The sequence below is a fragment of the Pipistrellus hanaki genome (assembly GCF_964339955.1).
Source record: "Pipistrellus hanaki genome assembly, chromosome: X".
Taxonomy (NCBI): Eukaryota; Metazoa; Chordata; class Mammalia; order Chiroptera; family Vespertilionidae; genus Pipistrellus; species Pipistrellus hanaki.
This window is the reverse complement of record NC_140524.1, coordinates 95,311,783-95,326,815: the sequence shown is the minus strand read 5'-3', so window position 1 is coordinate 95,326,815 and position 15,033 is coordinate 95,311,783. Positions and strand designations below refer to the sequence as shown.

Here is a 15,033-nt window from a genome sequence, read left to right as displayed (position 1 = left end):
TAGCAAGAATGAAGATGGCAGGTACAGATTTGAAGGCCCTTTGAGGTATGAGTTGGTCTTTAGTGACCACTTAACTGGACAAGCAAGAAAAGGGATAAATAAAAGTCAGCCCAAGGTTTTGTCATGGAGCTACTAGCAGAACACCAGAAGTAAGAATAGCAAGCTGGCTTCTTGGAGGAAAATAACGGTATTTTGAGAACAAGCCAGTATTAAGTCACCAGTGGTGTGGCAAAACAGAAAGAGAGCTAGAACCTTTGAATTTTTTTAACTACCTGTGTACATTACCTACTCAAGTCAATACATACAATTTAAAAGCTGAAATAACTAAAACAATAAAAGAACATTAGGTGAAAAGCCCAGTTCATATACTATCCCAAAACTTAACAGTTATAAGACTTTATTAAAATTTTCTACCAAACTGAACCCTAGTTTTCCTATTTGTATAATAAGGACAATTAATATATTTAGTCAGTGTTAGAGGTGGATGTACTATGATTCCACAATAGGCTCTGGGGACACAGAACTGTACAGGACATGTCATTTTCTTTCTCTCAAGAAGTTGATGTTATATCAAGGTATAAAGAACACATGGTTTAAAGAGGGGAGAGAATACATGTGACCAAACACTAACAAGCAAGATAAATAGATGAGAAAATTCCATGACCTGGCACAAATGAAACTTGGTCCCCAAAACCAAGGTCACTGAGATCTGGGATGCTGAAGAAAGGCCTTGAAAAAAAAAAGGAAATCATGCCGGGACCGGTTTGGCTCAGTGGATAGAGTGTCGGCCTGGGAACTGAAAGGTTCCGGGTTCAATTCCGGTCAGGGGCATGTACCTAGGTTGCGGGCATATCCCCAGTGGGGGGTGTGCAAGAGGCAGCTGATCGATGATTCTCTCTCATCGATGTTTCTAACTCTCTATCCCTCTCTCTTCCTCTCTGTGAAAAATCAATAAAATATATTTTTAAAAAAAAGGAAATCAAAATTAAGTTTGGCTTCTTAGAATAGCAAAGACAGATTCAAGTAGGGGTCGGGGTGTGAGGGGTCGGGGTGTGAGACATTCAGGAAAGGAGAAAGCTGGTGGAGCCTGTGAAATACAAACAGTCAGAATGGTGTTTAGAGCATTTGTTAGGGGATTTATGGAATATAGACTTGCAGAGTGATGATTATATCTGCATGATCACAGAATCTTCTGGAAAGAATCCAAACAATAGCAGCCATGCACAACAGTCCCAATGACTATTCAATCATGGCATTTAATAGCATTTTATTTGACATCATTCTATGTTTCTATGCCAAGTCAACTGATAAACATTATTCTTTCAAGGAGATTTTTATTATAAGATTAGTATAGTTACGAAGATTCACCATGAGCCTGAATATAAAGAGTCACAGGATTTATAACGTATGGTTCTTTGTGCTTATCCTGAATAAGGAACCATAAAATGACCTTTTTCCTGTAATCACAGGACAGGAGGGAAAGACCAAGAGCATGGACCACAAATGAGCAGTTTCTGGCATAATCCCCAATAGCACAGGGCAGCTGGGACAATTCGATTTGATTCAGTTTGACAGTATCTAAAATGTTCCTATCCCCAATAATAAGCAGCTCCAGCCCAAGATCCCTGAAGGAAGTGCTCCTGATGTGTGGAATTGGTGGGCTGCCTGCTGGGAAAACAAGGGTGTCTTCACCTCACCATAGCTCCAGATGCCTATATCACTGTCAGCACAGTCTGAGAGGAGTGGCCAACAGGGAAACAGCACAGATCTATCATTAGCCACACAGTGTGTAGAGGGGCAGACAATAAAAACTCTGCTCATCCCTTGGCGGGTACACTTCCCATTACAGGTTACATAGGCAGGGGGGTCTGGCCCCAGTACAAATGAGAGCTGTTCAATATTTTTCTTCCTATAGCTTGCTGCTTTGACTGTGAAATTTAGACTGGAGATATGAGAAAAATGGTCCTCACCCTCACACTATCCCTTTCAATGATATTCAAGTTCAACTTCCCATATAAAAGATGAGGACACTGAAGCCCTCAGTGATTACATTCATTCAATCATATGGACATTCTTTCATTCATTTAAAGAGTAAAGCATAGTACCTTGCAATATGGAATAAATAAAGGAATACATGAATGAATGAATAGAAGAGAAATCACTGTGGGTACTTCACAGGAGGATTTTTCCTTCCTGTGAGGAACAAAAGGGACCTGACTATATTGGCCATTGGTCTTAATTAGGTACTGCCAAGCCTAGGTCTGTGTATCCCATCCAATCTCACTAATATTTAATGAGCTATCCTAAACTGCTCAAGGACCTCAGGACAGACTGATTGAGAAGCTTCTGCAAAAAAAAAAAAATTAGCATTCAGAGCCCCTGCTTAGAAAAAAAAAAAGCTTGCTCATGTTTACGCTTCTATATTTAAAAGAGAGAAAGAAATGTGTCCCTTTGTAATAAAGTAGAAATTACAGATGTTACTAAGGGCTTATAATTTCTGACCCAAGGAAAATAATGAAAGGGGGTTGATATCCACATTCTTCATATCCATGTTCTCCTCCACCAACACACACCTTAGCATTACTAAACTTTTCCTCAAAATGTATTCAGACTTAGTAGGTTGTATACTTCTAGAAATTTATCCATTTATTCTAGGTTGTCCAAATTGTTGGTGTATAATTGTTCATAGTAGTCTCCTAAGACCCTTTGTATTTCTGTGGTATCAGTTCTAACCTCTCCTCTTTCATTTCTGATTTTGAGTCCTCTTTTTTTTCTTGGTGAGTTTATCTAAAGATCTGTCTATATTATTTATCTTTTTTTAAAAAAAAAAAAAACAGCTCTTGCTTTTATTGATCTTTTCTATTTTTTTTTAAGTCTCTGGTTTCACTTATTTCTGCTCTGATCTTTGTTATTTTCCTCCTTCCATTAACTTTGGGCTGAGTTTGTTTTTTTTTTCTAGTTCCTTGAAGGTATTATGATAAGTGAAATATGTCAGAAAAAGACAAATACTATATGTATGATATCACTTATATGTAGAATCTAAGAAAAAAATCTCCTAAACTCATAGATAGTGAACAGATTGGTCATTGTTAGAGGCAGAGAGTAAGGGTAGTTGAAATGAATGAAGATGACTACAAGATACAAACTTTCAGTTTGATAAATTCTGGGGTTGTAATGGTGATAATAGTCAACAATACTATACTGTATATTTTAAAGTTGCTAAGAGAGTAGATTTTAAAAGTTCTCATCACAAGAAAAAATTGTAACTATGTGTGGTTATGGATGTTAACTAAATTCATTGTGGTAATCATTTCACAATATATACATATATGAAATCATTATGTTGAACACCTGAAACTAACACATTATTATACATCAATTATCTCAATAGAAATTTATTCAGAAATAATTAAATGATAATTTCTATAGTGGCTATTTACCTTACCTATGAGAATGAAAGTAGTTTGAAAATTTAAAAATACTAGAGAAATATTAAGATAGATATTTAAGTTTTTTAAATTGAGGTATAATTCATATAAATGAACAGATCTTAATAGTACAAGTTGATCAGTTTTCATAAATCCATGAAACCCATACCTCTATTAACATACAGAGCACTTCTATCATTCCAGAAAATTCCCTTGTGTCCCATTCTAGGCAATCCACTTCCAAGCAACCACTAATCTGGTTTCTATGACCCATGATTGATTTTGCCTTTTTTAGAACTCATGTATATGTGCCAAGACATAGTTTACATTTGGAATATTGCCAGGGGAAAAATCAAACTGTTTCTAGGAAACATATTTTTCTATTAGCGGAATTAGTAATATATATATACTAAGGGAACCACTTCCTAAAGGCATAAACACCTACATTATTTTCCATTTGAGTTGCTTTAACTAACTATCCTTGTTGATTTGGGGACATACAAAGCTGATTGTGACAAATATCAACATTATCTATGTCCTAAATGCCTGTGTAGTTCATTGTCTGATTACTTCTTTCTGGTAGGACCAAAACATTCTATACACACAGAATGCTTATTTTTATTCGTTCCCCTTGTTCTTCTGAGAATAAGCCTATTCCGCATGAGAGGGGTCCCTCAAAGGAGAAATGTGTGGAGTAATTAAAAGGGAAATGATTTCATATATATATATATATATATATATATATATATATATATATATATATATACAACTTTTGTTTAAGACTTTAGCAAACTTTGCCCAATGAGACGGAGCAACATCCATGATTTTCCTCAGAGTGGAAAGGGTTTCTAGTAGGGATTTACAGACATCCTTCAGCAGTGCTTGAAAGTCCTGTCCTTCAAAACTACTGCAGACTAGTCTACAGGCCCCCAAATTATTAAATAATCTATGCTAAGACCTTGCTATCACTCCAACTTGAAAATATAAGCAAATAGGAAATTAAGCCAGCAAGATAACCATTCTGATGAATCAAGATACTGAAGTTTTGTCCTGTCAGAATTCCCAGGTGAGAAAACTGTCTATGAGATGTGATGATCTTAGAAAACCATACGAAAGGTATTTCTTTAAAAGTTCAGTGTGGGCAACACTATAATGTTTATGTCAACCAAATTTGACTGCATCTGCCAGCTCCTACTTCCTATGCTCCACACCTACCCTGAAGGTTCATAGGTCATACCCACTTCAGAGCAAGGCTGCACTACCCTCCTGTCCATCCTATAGACTAGCCTAGCACCTTATGTAATGCAGCCTGTGCTTGCTGAATTCATCCAAGTACTTCTCACCTTCCACATGCCCCCATTGAAATGTTACCTATTCTACAATAGCAAGCATCTTCTTCACCCTCATTGAGAACCTTTGTTCTTAAATCTCTCCCTCATTTATCATTGCCATCATTTACCACTCTAATAACATCTTGAATTACTAACTACATTTTTAACTGTGTATATCTTACCCTCCCTGACATGATTAGCTCCACTGGCAACCCTCATCCTTTGGTGCTTCCAAAAGTCATCTCATGAACATAACAAAAGACACCTTGATCACTCTCTATGCTTAGGAAATTCCAAGGATTTTAGGAGCTCTGTGCCAGAACCACTAGGCAAAAAACAAATATATACTTCTTACTATAAGTCACACTATAATAACTATCCACCCAAAATGACAAAGACTAAAGTTTTGAAAGAATTCAACAGCCTATTTAGCTCTAAATAAAAGCACCAAATCTCCTGCTATGAGTTAAAGTTCTGAAGGTTTTCAACAGCCTATTTAGCTCTAGATAAAAGAACCAAATCTCCTGCTATGAGTACAAGAAGGAAAATGTGTTAAGTTACTTGGAAGTGCAAGTTACTTCTTTGTAAATGACAAGGCCAGGTTAGGCTTTAAGCCTGAAACTGAAGACACTGGTCTCCAGCCAGCCTGACTAGGGACCACTGAGAAATACCTCAAAAGCTAATGATAGCCCTAACCAGTTTGGCTCAGTGGAAAGAGCGTCGGCCTGTGGACTCTAGGGTCCCAGGTTCAATTCCAGTCAAGGGCATGTACCTTGGTTGCGGGCACATACCCAGTAGGAAGTGTGCAGGAGGCAGTTGATCAATGTTTCTCTCTCATCATTGTTTCTAACTCTCTATTTCTCACCCTTCCTCTCTGTAAAAAAAATCAATAAAATTATTTTTTTAAACTAAGGACAAAGAGCAAATAAAAGCAAGAATCTCTGAACACCCCTTAGGTCACGACTAAGACAGACTGTTTGAGACCAGGCTCATACAATCCAAAAGGAAAAGTGGCTCATTTCCCAAGTTTTAGATGACACAGACAGGAAAAGAAAGAGGCTTCAATGACCTTTTCAAAAGAAAAAAAGAAAAAAAAAATAGGCCAACAAGCCAGTTTTGAAATTCCAGATGCTCTCAAATGCTATTTCTCCAGGTAACCTTTTCCATATGCCACTTCTGTTCTTATAATCTGAACTTTGCCTGATTTATCAGTCTTTTCCACTCTGGAGAAAATGACACAAATGTATATTTACAACGATCTCTTTAAAAATATCTACCTAGAAATTCAGCCTGCTATTTTTCCTTTTGAATTGGCAACCCAGTTCATTTAGATTCACAATGTTGGATCTAATGATGAGAGGAGAATCACTCACTACTCTCCAGCCAGGAGGCAAGAAGCATGGGGAGGGCTTTCTTGAGCAATTTCCCCTTGCCAACTCCACTTAGCCGTGGACTGCCACACACTCTATTCCTTCTCTAAGCCACATTACAGAGGCCCGTAGTTGACTCCTGCCCAATGAGGGTCAAACATGTTTGGTCTACCCAAACATGCTTAAAGCACATTGCTCTTATTGCTAGCCCACAATTCGGTTACATAGCTAAAAACTATATGAGTGAGGAGAAAGGGTTAGTGGTGTGAAGGGATAATGGTAATGACTTGAAGGTTAAAAACACTGCTAAACTAGGTGTGAACAAGACAACAGAGAGATTAGGGGTGGCAGACTGTAGGACTTTAGTTCTACATACTCCACTTGCTTCATAGCATGTGCATTTGGGTATGTATCACTTTTCAATACAGTAGAATCATTCTATTAACCAATCAATAAAAATACAACAAATGATATGTATATATACATACACAATACATTTTTACTGACCAATAGATTGATTGATTCTATAATATTGCAAAGCTATTGCTATTGTCTTGCCTCAATTAGTCCCTGATATTGTAGGTCTGTATTTTGTTTTTAGTTTTCAGCAGAATTAGAAAATAGCTATCCATTAGCATTTATACAGCATCCTTTATAAGAGAAAGGGGCAGATTTTATATTTTACAGTGATTATGGCCCAAAATCCACAATATTACAAAGTAACTGGAACAACCGGGAAATTAATTTTTGATGATATAATTTTAAAAATATGGATTGAAAGGCCAACCTTTATGTTTTGTTTTACATAAATAGCATAGGCTACTTAGCTATTTTTCTTTTCTTCCTACTTGAAGAAAGCCCAGAATGAAGCCTAGCATTGAACTAGCAGTGAGTGGAAAGAAGACAGGGATTGTGGGTGCAGGTGAAGTTTGGTCATCTAGGTGAGGAGAGTAACAGCCCTGTGATCACTCTTCTTTCGCCATTATTGCTTGCTTACCCTACAGCCAACAGATAGGTGAGTGTGAGTAATACTTCCCAGAAATGTACTAATAATTTTCTTTATCTTGTTAAACATTATTACAACATTTTCCCGGTCAGTGGTTGAGCATTGACCTATGAACCAGGAGGTCATGGTATGATTCCTGGTCAGGACACATGCGTGGAATGCAGGCTCAATCCCCAGTAGGGGGTGTGCAGAAGCTATCCAGCAATGATTCTCTCTCATCATTGATGTTTCTATCTCTCTTTCCCTCTCCCTTCCTCTCTGTGAGCAATAAAAAATACATATTTTTTAAAAAAACTTTATTATAACATTAAAGGAAAAACCATCTTTGGCAGAACTATTTTCCATTCTTGTTCCCTTTCAGTCTCTGGTCATGTGCATGGAGCTATATTTTACATGACTATATCCTTGTACATGCAATTTTGTGTTTTAATCTGTTCATTTATTTTGCAAAAATATTTTCATATTTCCATTTATTAATTTACTTTAATCATCAAGCCTTTATTAAGGTATGTATTAGGTTTTAGGCACTATTTCAGGAACCGCGAATGTAAAGATAGATAAAATAGTTATGTGAATTGTTATATTATCCCTGTTGTTAAAGAGCTAGCAAGTTAGCAGAATATACCAGGTAATTATAATCCACAATATTGCCATAAATATAGATTTAAATGCCTCTGTGTTTGCCATCTTAATGGCTTCACAATCTCTAAGCAGGATAATATAACAATTCATATAACTACTCACTTTCTTAATTATTTTTCATTATCACGTGTACTGCTGCAAAGAACATATTTCACTTTTCTTTCTGTTAACCATTTTCTGTGGATAAATTCCTTAGAGTAAGATTACTGGGTCAATGTGTATTAATTCAGATTTTTATGGCTCTTGACATACCTTGCTCAATAGCTTCATAAATATATACAAAGTCACCACTTCTAAGCATTGCCAACATTTTACCACTAAATATTTTAAATATTTTCTTAGAATTTTCAAAAGCAGGGACCCATGATTGTGTTCATTTTTATTTATTTAATTAATAGCAGGGTGGAACATTTTCTCATCGTTAGGATTTTTATGTAACCATGGGGGATTTGTGTTTATGGAAGATTTATCTATCATTTATCACTGTTATAGCAGCTTCCTAATATATTTTCAGATGGTACAAATAACTTTTCAACCTAATTTATTGCAAAATTTTCCGTTTATTGTTCTCTTTGTTTAGCTAAATTCACTTCAAATCATACCAAAAATTTAACTCTTTTTTTAAAAATTAGTCACACTGTTGTTGGTTTGTTCCCTCTGGAATTTCTCCCATGGCTTCAGTCTTAAGAAATCTGTCTTTCTACCATTGGCATAAATAGTCTACTCTGTAGCCCATTTTTCACTCATTCAACTTTCAACAGATCTCCTTATGTGTCCTTCTTGGCACTGTGGATAAAAAATTATGAATGAATGACAATTTATTATTATCCTAAACTTGGAAATAGGCAAAGGGGTTACTGCATGTCTTCCAAGTGCCACACAGGGAACCCTATTAACTAATTATACAGGGATACGGATCTTTTTTGACATACTATGTACTATGCATGAGGTTAGTTTACAACTGTTAGTGGGGGATGTTAACTGGTAGAAAAATGAAAGCAATGCAAATGATTCTTGTCACATGGCAATGAAAATAGATTTTGACCAGCGGAGGTGTAAGTGATTTATCCCCTAAAATTTTTTTACTGACCAATAGATTGATTGATTGATTGATTCTATAGTTTGAAAATTTTTACTGATCATATAGATTGATTTTGACCTCAGAGGTTACAGCTTTAACTGTAGGACACTACGTAGTTTTGCATCTAACTTAGCAATCTTAATCAAGAATTTTCTCTTTCAGTGATTATAAATACTTTGCTTTTTCACAATTCTTTTTGAATCAGCCTTACCATCTTACAGATCCTCTCATTAGTGAGTTAAATAAAGCTTTGACACATGCTCACCTTATGTTTGTATTTGAGTCAGGAAATCTGGCTGCTTGCATCAGCCCTACCCACATCATAGTTCATTTAATATCCTCCTTGACTTCTAGCTTCCTTTTTTGTAAATCGTGGGTTTCTGTAAAGTCCAATGGCATTCAGGAAACCAAAGCAATCAGAAAACTGTATTTCTATATACAGATAACATGCATTGAATCAGAATGAATGATCAGGTTCTAAGTCCAAAGTCCAGACCCTCCCAGGGAGTCTGAGAAGCCTGTGCCACTGATGGGCCACTTCGCCAGCAAGGCAGTCTCTGAGTAGCCAGGACCAAACAGGAACAAGAAACAGTGCAGTGGGAAGAACAAGGTCTCCAGCCAAGTGGACCTGGCTTCAACACTCAGCCCTGCCTCTTCTAGAGTATTTTGAGCTTCATTCTTCATTTGCAAAAGAAAATGGACCCAATGGGTGTTACTCAGTGGTTGAACGTCAACCTTTGAACCAGGAGGTCACAGTTCCATTCCCTGTCAGAGCACACGCCCGGGGTTGAGGACTTGATCTCCAATGTGGGGTGTGCAGGAGGCAGCCAATCAAGGATTCTCTCTCATCATTGATGTTTCTATCTCTCTCTCCCTCTCCCTTCCTCTCTGAAATCAATAAAACTATTTATTAAAAAAGAAAATGCTTGTGATAAGCCAACAGGGCAGTGTGTAGCCCTAGTCGGTTTGGCTCAGTGGATAGAGCATCAGCCTGCGGACTGAAAGGTCCCTGAGGTTCAATTCCTGGTCAGGGCACATGCCCAGGTTGTTGGCTCAATCCCCAGTAGGGGGCGTGCAGGAGGCAGCCAATCAACGATTCTCTCTCATCACTGGTGTGTGTTTTTTTATTCTTTTTAAAATATATATATATATTATTGATTTTTTACAGAGAGGAAGGGAGAGAGATAGAAAGTCAGAAACATCATTGAGAGAGAAACATCGATCAGCCACCTCCTGCACACCCCCACTGGGGATGTGCCCACAACCAAGGTACGTTCCCTTGACCAGAATCGAACCCGGGACCCTTGAGTCTGCAGGCTGACGCTCTATCCACTGAGCCAAACCAGTTTTGGCAAGATAATGGTTTTAAATGGCTTCACAGCTGACCCCAGCAGGATTGGTAGCATCCATCTCTGAGAAACCTTTTCCTCTGAGAAGAAACTCAACTAGATTATGTCTAAGGTCCCTCTGAGCTTTAACATCCACCACGGAAAGGCCAGCCAGCCATGAGCTGGTTCTGATAACCCGTTCAAAACTACCACGCCTGCCTGCCTGGCACACTTACCTCTCCTACCACCTCTATGATGTCACCAACTTTCAGCTCCAGCTCATCATCATTCTGGGGCAGGTAGCTGAACGCCACCTGGCACCGGCGCCTCCGACGCTCGCCTAAATGGGAAAAGCAAAATATTTAGATAGAGCACTTGTCTCGAAATGAGATTTGAAGAAGAGGCTTCCTAGGCATGCAGGCAAATTAAGCTGACTTGTCTCAAATATGCTCTCTGGGACATGGCTAGAGGCACGGCAGCCCTGTTCTCTCAGAGAGAGGCAGTAGAAAGCAGAGCAATGCTTCTCGGTCTTTTAAAAGCTGCTGGGTCAGAAAGGCATGGACATGAGAAACCAATCCGTTGGTGCAAAAGGAAAAACCCCACCCCGAAGCGCTGGAGCACAGTGTTGCCTTAAACGGTTTTCCAGGGATGGGGCTTTGTATTTGCTGCTGTTGATTTTCAATGAAAGCCGATGTGATGTCGTAGAATAAAAAAGAATGGTCTGCTTCTAATGCTAGCAAGGCAGAGGAAATTTTTCCCCAATGTGCAAAGGAAAAGATAAACTAGCCTGGCCTTTTTCTCACTAATCATCACCCTTTCAACATGCTGGAACTCAGGCCTGATAAGCAGAGGCTAATTAGATTTCAGGCTGCTCTTGGTGCCATTTCAAACGCCCCCAGGGGTTCAACAAATCTACTTCTGTCCTCTTCCCTGTGTTCCCAGAGGATCCATTAACAGGATCCCTGGATGCTTACATAGAACCATCGGCAGGCAAATCAAGATAAAAGCCAGGCCCACACTTCACTTTACCAGAAGACACTCAAGGTTATAGCATCTCACTCACCCAATGTGGCCCCACTGGGAGGCCCTCCCTGATTGAGAGCTGGTTCAAGTACAGACACAACTATCCACACCACAGATATGCATTGTGGGGAGGAAAAAAAAATCATGCATATGGTATGTGTGATAGGTAGGGGAGTCGGGGAGACAGAGAGACAGACAGCAGTGGGGACCCAAGCTGGGCACAGGTGACTGGGAGAGAGGAACTGAGACCAGCATTGCTCAGAAGTTTGTCTCTTAAAGCTAACCACCTCACATCATTCCTTCCTGCCACCACATGGCCTAGAAAACCAAAGGGATCATCAACTTCAAGGAAACATCTAGAAATGCTTACATTATTTTTGGACACTGTCCACAGGAACTCTTTTTCTTTTCTAATCTTCTCCCCGAGAAAGCAAATCCCTATAGGGGTGATCATAGGCCATACTAAGGGCCCCACACAGAACATCATACAAAAGGGAAGGTCTGTGCTACATCTGATATGCTCACTGATCAATATTTTTCAAAAGCCACTGGCCTAGTTCTTTCTGTTCCATTTTTCTCTGCCTGAACCTCACTAAGGAAGAACAGAGTGGAACAGAGGGAAGAGGGCAGAAGTTCAGAATCAATATCTTGTCTAATCACATCTTTGGCAACTACAAGAATATACTCCACCCCTTGTACAACATTGCAAGCTGTCTGATCTTGATAAGAACAAACGCTGATTTGTTCAGGCCAGTTCCCAGGTGCTAACAGCATTGTCAGCAGGCGAGTAGGCTCTCCCATGGACAGAGGACCCACCGCACCTGGCTTTTCCCGGCAGCAAGTCAGAAAGTGTGGTACTCTGGTGCAAAGAACTCCACCACTATTCCATGGTTTCCAACACAACAGATGACCTCTCAAGCACTATGCATCATAAAGGATACAGAGTTCTCATTCTAGCTAAGAAAGTCTAGATGACAAAGTGATCCTGGCACCCATAACCTGGACCTGGTGACTCTTGTACTCCCTTAAAGATGAATTTCTACTGTAAATCTTTAAGAGGTTTATTTGCTAGATATTATGTTAAAAGAAAACTCTGTAGATAAAAAATCTGAATACAAAAAAACAAAAACAAACAACAACAAAAAACACCCAAACATGACAAATGTCTGGAACCCAACACTCATAACCACAGAAGTCACCAAATTCCTGACTGAACTGACTTAAAATAACATCTAAAGACCTACTGTTAGCTGAACTCACAAAACTTACAGTTGTATGCAAGTTCAATATTCACAAAAACCTCTGTAAAAAGTAGCATCTAACCCAATGGCAAAAGAGAGAGTGATATTTTTTTTAAAATATATTTTATTGATTTTTTTTTACAGAAGGAAGGGAGAGGGATAGAGAGCTAGGAATATCGATGAGAGAGAAACATCGACCAGCTGCCTTCTGTACACTACCACCGGGGATGTGCCTGCAACCAATGTACATGCCCTTGACCTGAATCAAACCTGGGACCCTTCAGACCGCAGGCAGATGCTCTATCCACTGAGCCAAACCGGTTTAGGCAAGAGAGTGATATATTCTTCAAGAAAAGACTAAGCTAGTAGATTCCAGACCTGGAACAAAATGATCAGATTTCTCTAGAACCAAATCTTTGCGTCAGACTTCTATAAAGCTTTGTTTGGTATTAGAAAGAATCATACATTTACTCTGCCAGACTAGTCAATATTTCTGAAAAAGCCTCCAAGAAGGCTATTCAATTAGTGGCATAAAGTTTTATGAGGCATACTGCCAACATATAGGATTAAGAAAAGTGATCCCTGCCCTGACTGGCATGGCTCAATGTTGGCCCGTATACTGAATGGTTGTGGGTTCAATTCCTGGTCAAGGACATGTACCTGGGTCGCAGGTTAGATCTCCAGCTCTGGTCAGGGCAACTGATTGATATGTCTCTCTCACATCGTTTCTCTCTCTTTCTTTCTTTCTTTCTCTCTCCCTTCCTCCTTTTCTCTTCCCTCCCTTCTTTCCAATATCTCTAAAATAATCAAAGGAAAACAATATCCTGGGATGATGATTTTAAAAAGAAGAAAAGAAAAGGAAAGAAAGGTGAGTTTTTACAGGAGGCATCCAGAGGTTGCTGTGGTAACAGCCACCTAATCAGACCCCAAGCAGAAACAGCTACTCCCTCTGGCACTGGGATAGCTTCCATCTTCTCTAAAGCACTTCGGATACCCATCACTCTTAGCACATCCTGACAAATACGTAAGTTCTAAAGAAAAAGAAAGGAGCCTGAATGAACAATCGTTTTTGCAAAAGTGGGAATTGGGGCTTGGTGACTTACCCGAGGTTACCAAGCTAGTAAGTGGCAGTATGTCCTTGGCCTGAGTTCAGAGCTCTCCCTTCAATGCTGGATAAACCAATTCACCTCCAATATTGTCCCAAATTCTCTGTGATCTGCACTTAACTGCTTTCTGCCACACTATATAACATAGCTTTAGGTCTTCACCAGTGCTTTCTCCTCACAGATAACTGTCAAACCCCTGGACTGCTGCTCTTCCAGGCCTCCATTTCTACATATCAGTTTCAATCTTGTTTTCCAGTTCTACCCAACCTAAAGCCCACTTCAGGGGGGCTGTTGATGTGGAGACGCTGCATTTCAGTTGCTTCCTTCTTAAGGAAGCTCTTGATGTCATTTTCCATTTTTTTCCTCTCTTGGCATTTCATTGATGGAAAGCCAGTCTTGACTTTCCTCAAAGAAGTGGGTAGACAACACATATAGGGTGTCCCCCCAAAATGTACAGACACTATTAACAGCTGATAACTCCACTTAATTTTCACTCCTTTTCAGGTTTAACTGATTTGAAATAATGGGTGAATCCAAACTAAGCTTTGAACAAAGAAAATTTATCCTAAAGTGCCACTACTCTTTTTAACGGAGATATGTACAAGATAAAGTTAATACATATCAAATGATTGTGCACATAAATAGTGCACAAAATGATTCTTGATGTTTGCGATTCCATTGTTTCATGTTGTCAGTGGTGCCTGGACCAGAATGGTCATCAGTTTGAAAATAGGCATTAAAAATATTATTCATTTCTATAGATTCTTTTAAATTTAAAAAATGAACTGTATATTAATAAATACTGACTTTATAATCATTTGGTGTGCATACATTTGTTGGGACAACCTGTATATCTGAATGAAAAACTATGTATATTTGATTTTAAATTTAATCCTCTTAAAAGATAGAAAAGACTTGTTTTTAAGGAGGCAAAGCTATATGTATGCAACTGTTCAGGGCAGCACTGTTTCTAACAGCAAATGTATACATGCACAGAGATCTACACAGGAAACATCCTGAAAATAGCCACTAGGAAGTAAAGGATACATAAATCATGTAGAAAATGAAACAACCATTAAATAGAGCAAGCAGCTCTATGTGTACTAACATGTAAAAGATGTCGATAAGTTCAAAGACCAAGTCACATAATATGTACAATATAAGCCCAACATTGTAAACACACACACATCCTCATTCTATAACCTCCACCATGGACTCCTATTTACTACTGATCACCCATAACCTAGCATAGAGTATGCATTCAACAAATATTTATAAAAGAATAAGAGGATTCATTCAACATTCAACTAATATGTGACGGCCTGATATCATTAAGTGAATGAGAGCAATGGTATGTATGCCCAAACATACTTGTATTAGCACAGAAAATGGTATGGAAGAGTACATTTCAATGTAACAGTGGTATTTTTGGAAAAAGGGTTGGGAGAGTGTAAATACTCATTTAAATGTTTCTGCA

At 38.6% G+C, this 15,033-nt stretch overlaps 1 protein-coding gene across 5 annotated transcripts in view; it reads right to left on the bottom strand.

Moving 5' to 3' along the window:
* SH3KBP1 (SH3 domain containing kinase binding protein 1) overlaps positions 1–15,033 on the bottom strand; it is a 342,961-nt gene that overhangs the window by 155,110 nt on the left and 172,818 nt on the right. For all 5 annotated transcript variants that reach the window (XM_084869578.1, XM_084869576.1, XM_084869580.1 and 2 more), the window contains one exon: positions 10,423–10,526. In XM_084869578.1, the coding sequence (XP_084725704.1) occupies positions 10,423–10,526 (104 nt within the window). The remainder of the gene's footprint in view (positions 1–10,422; positions 10,527–15,033) is intronic.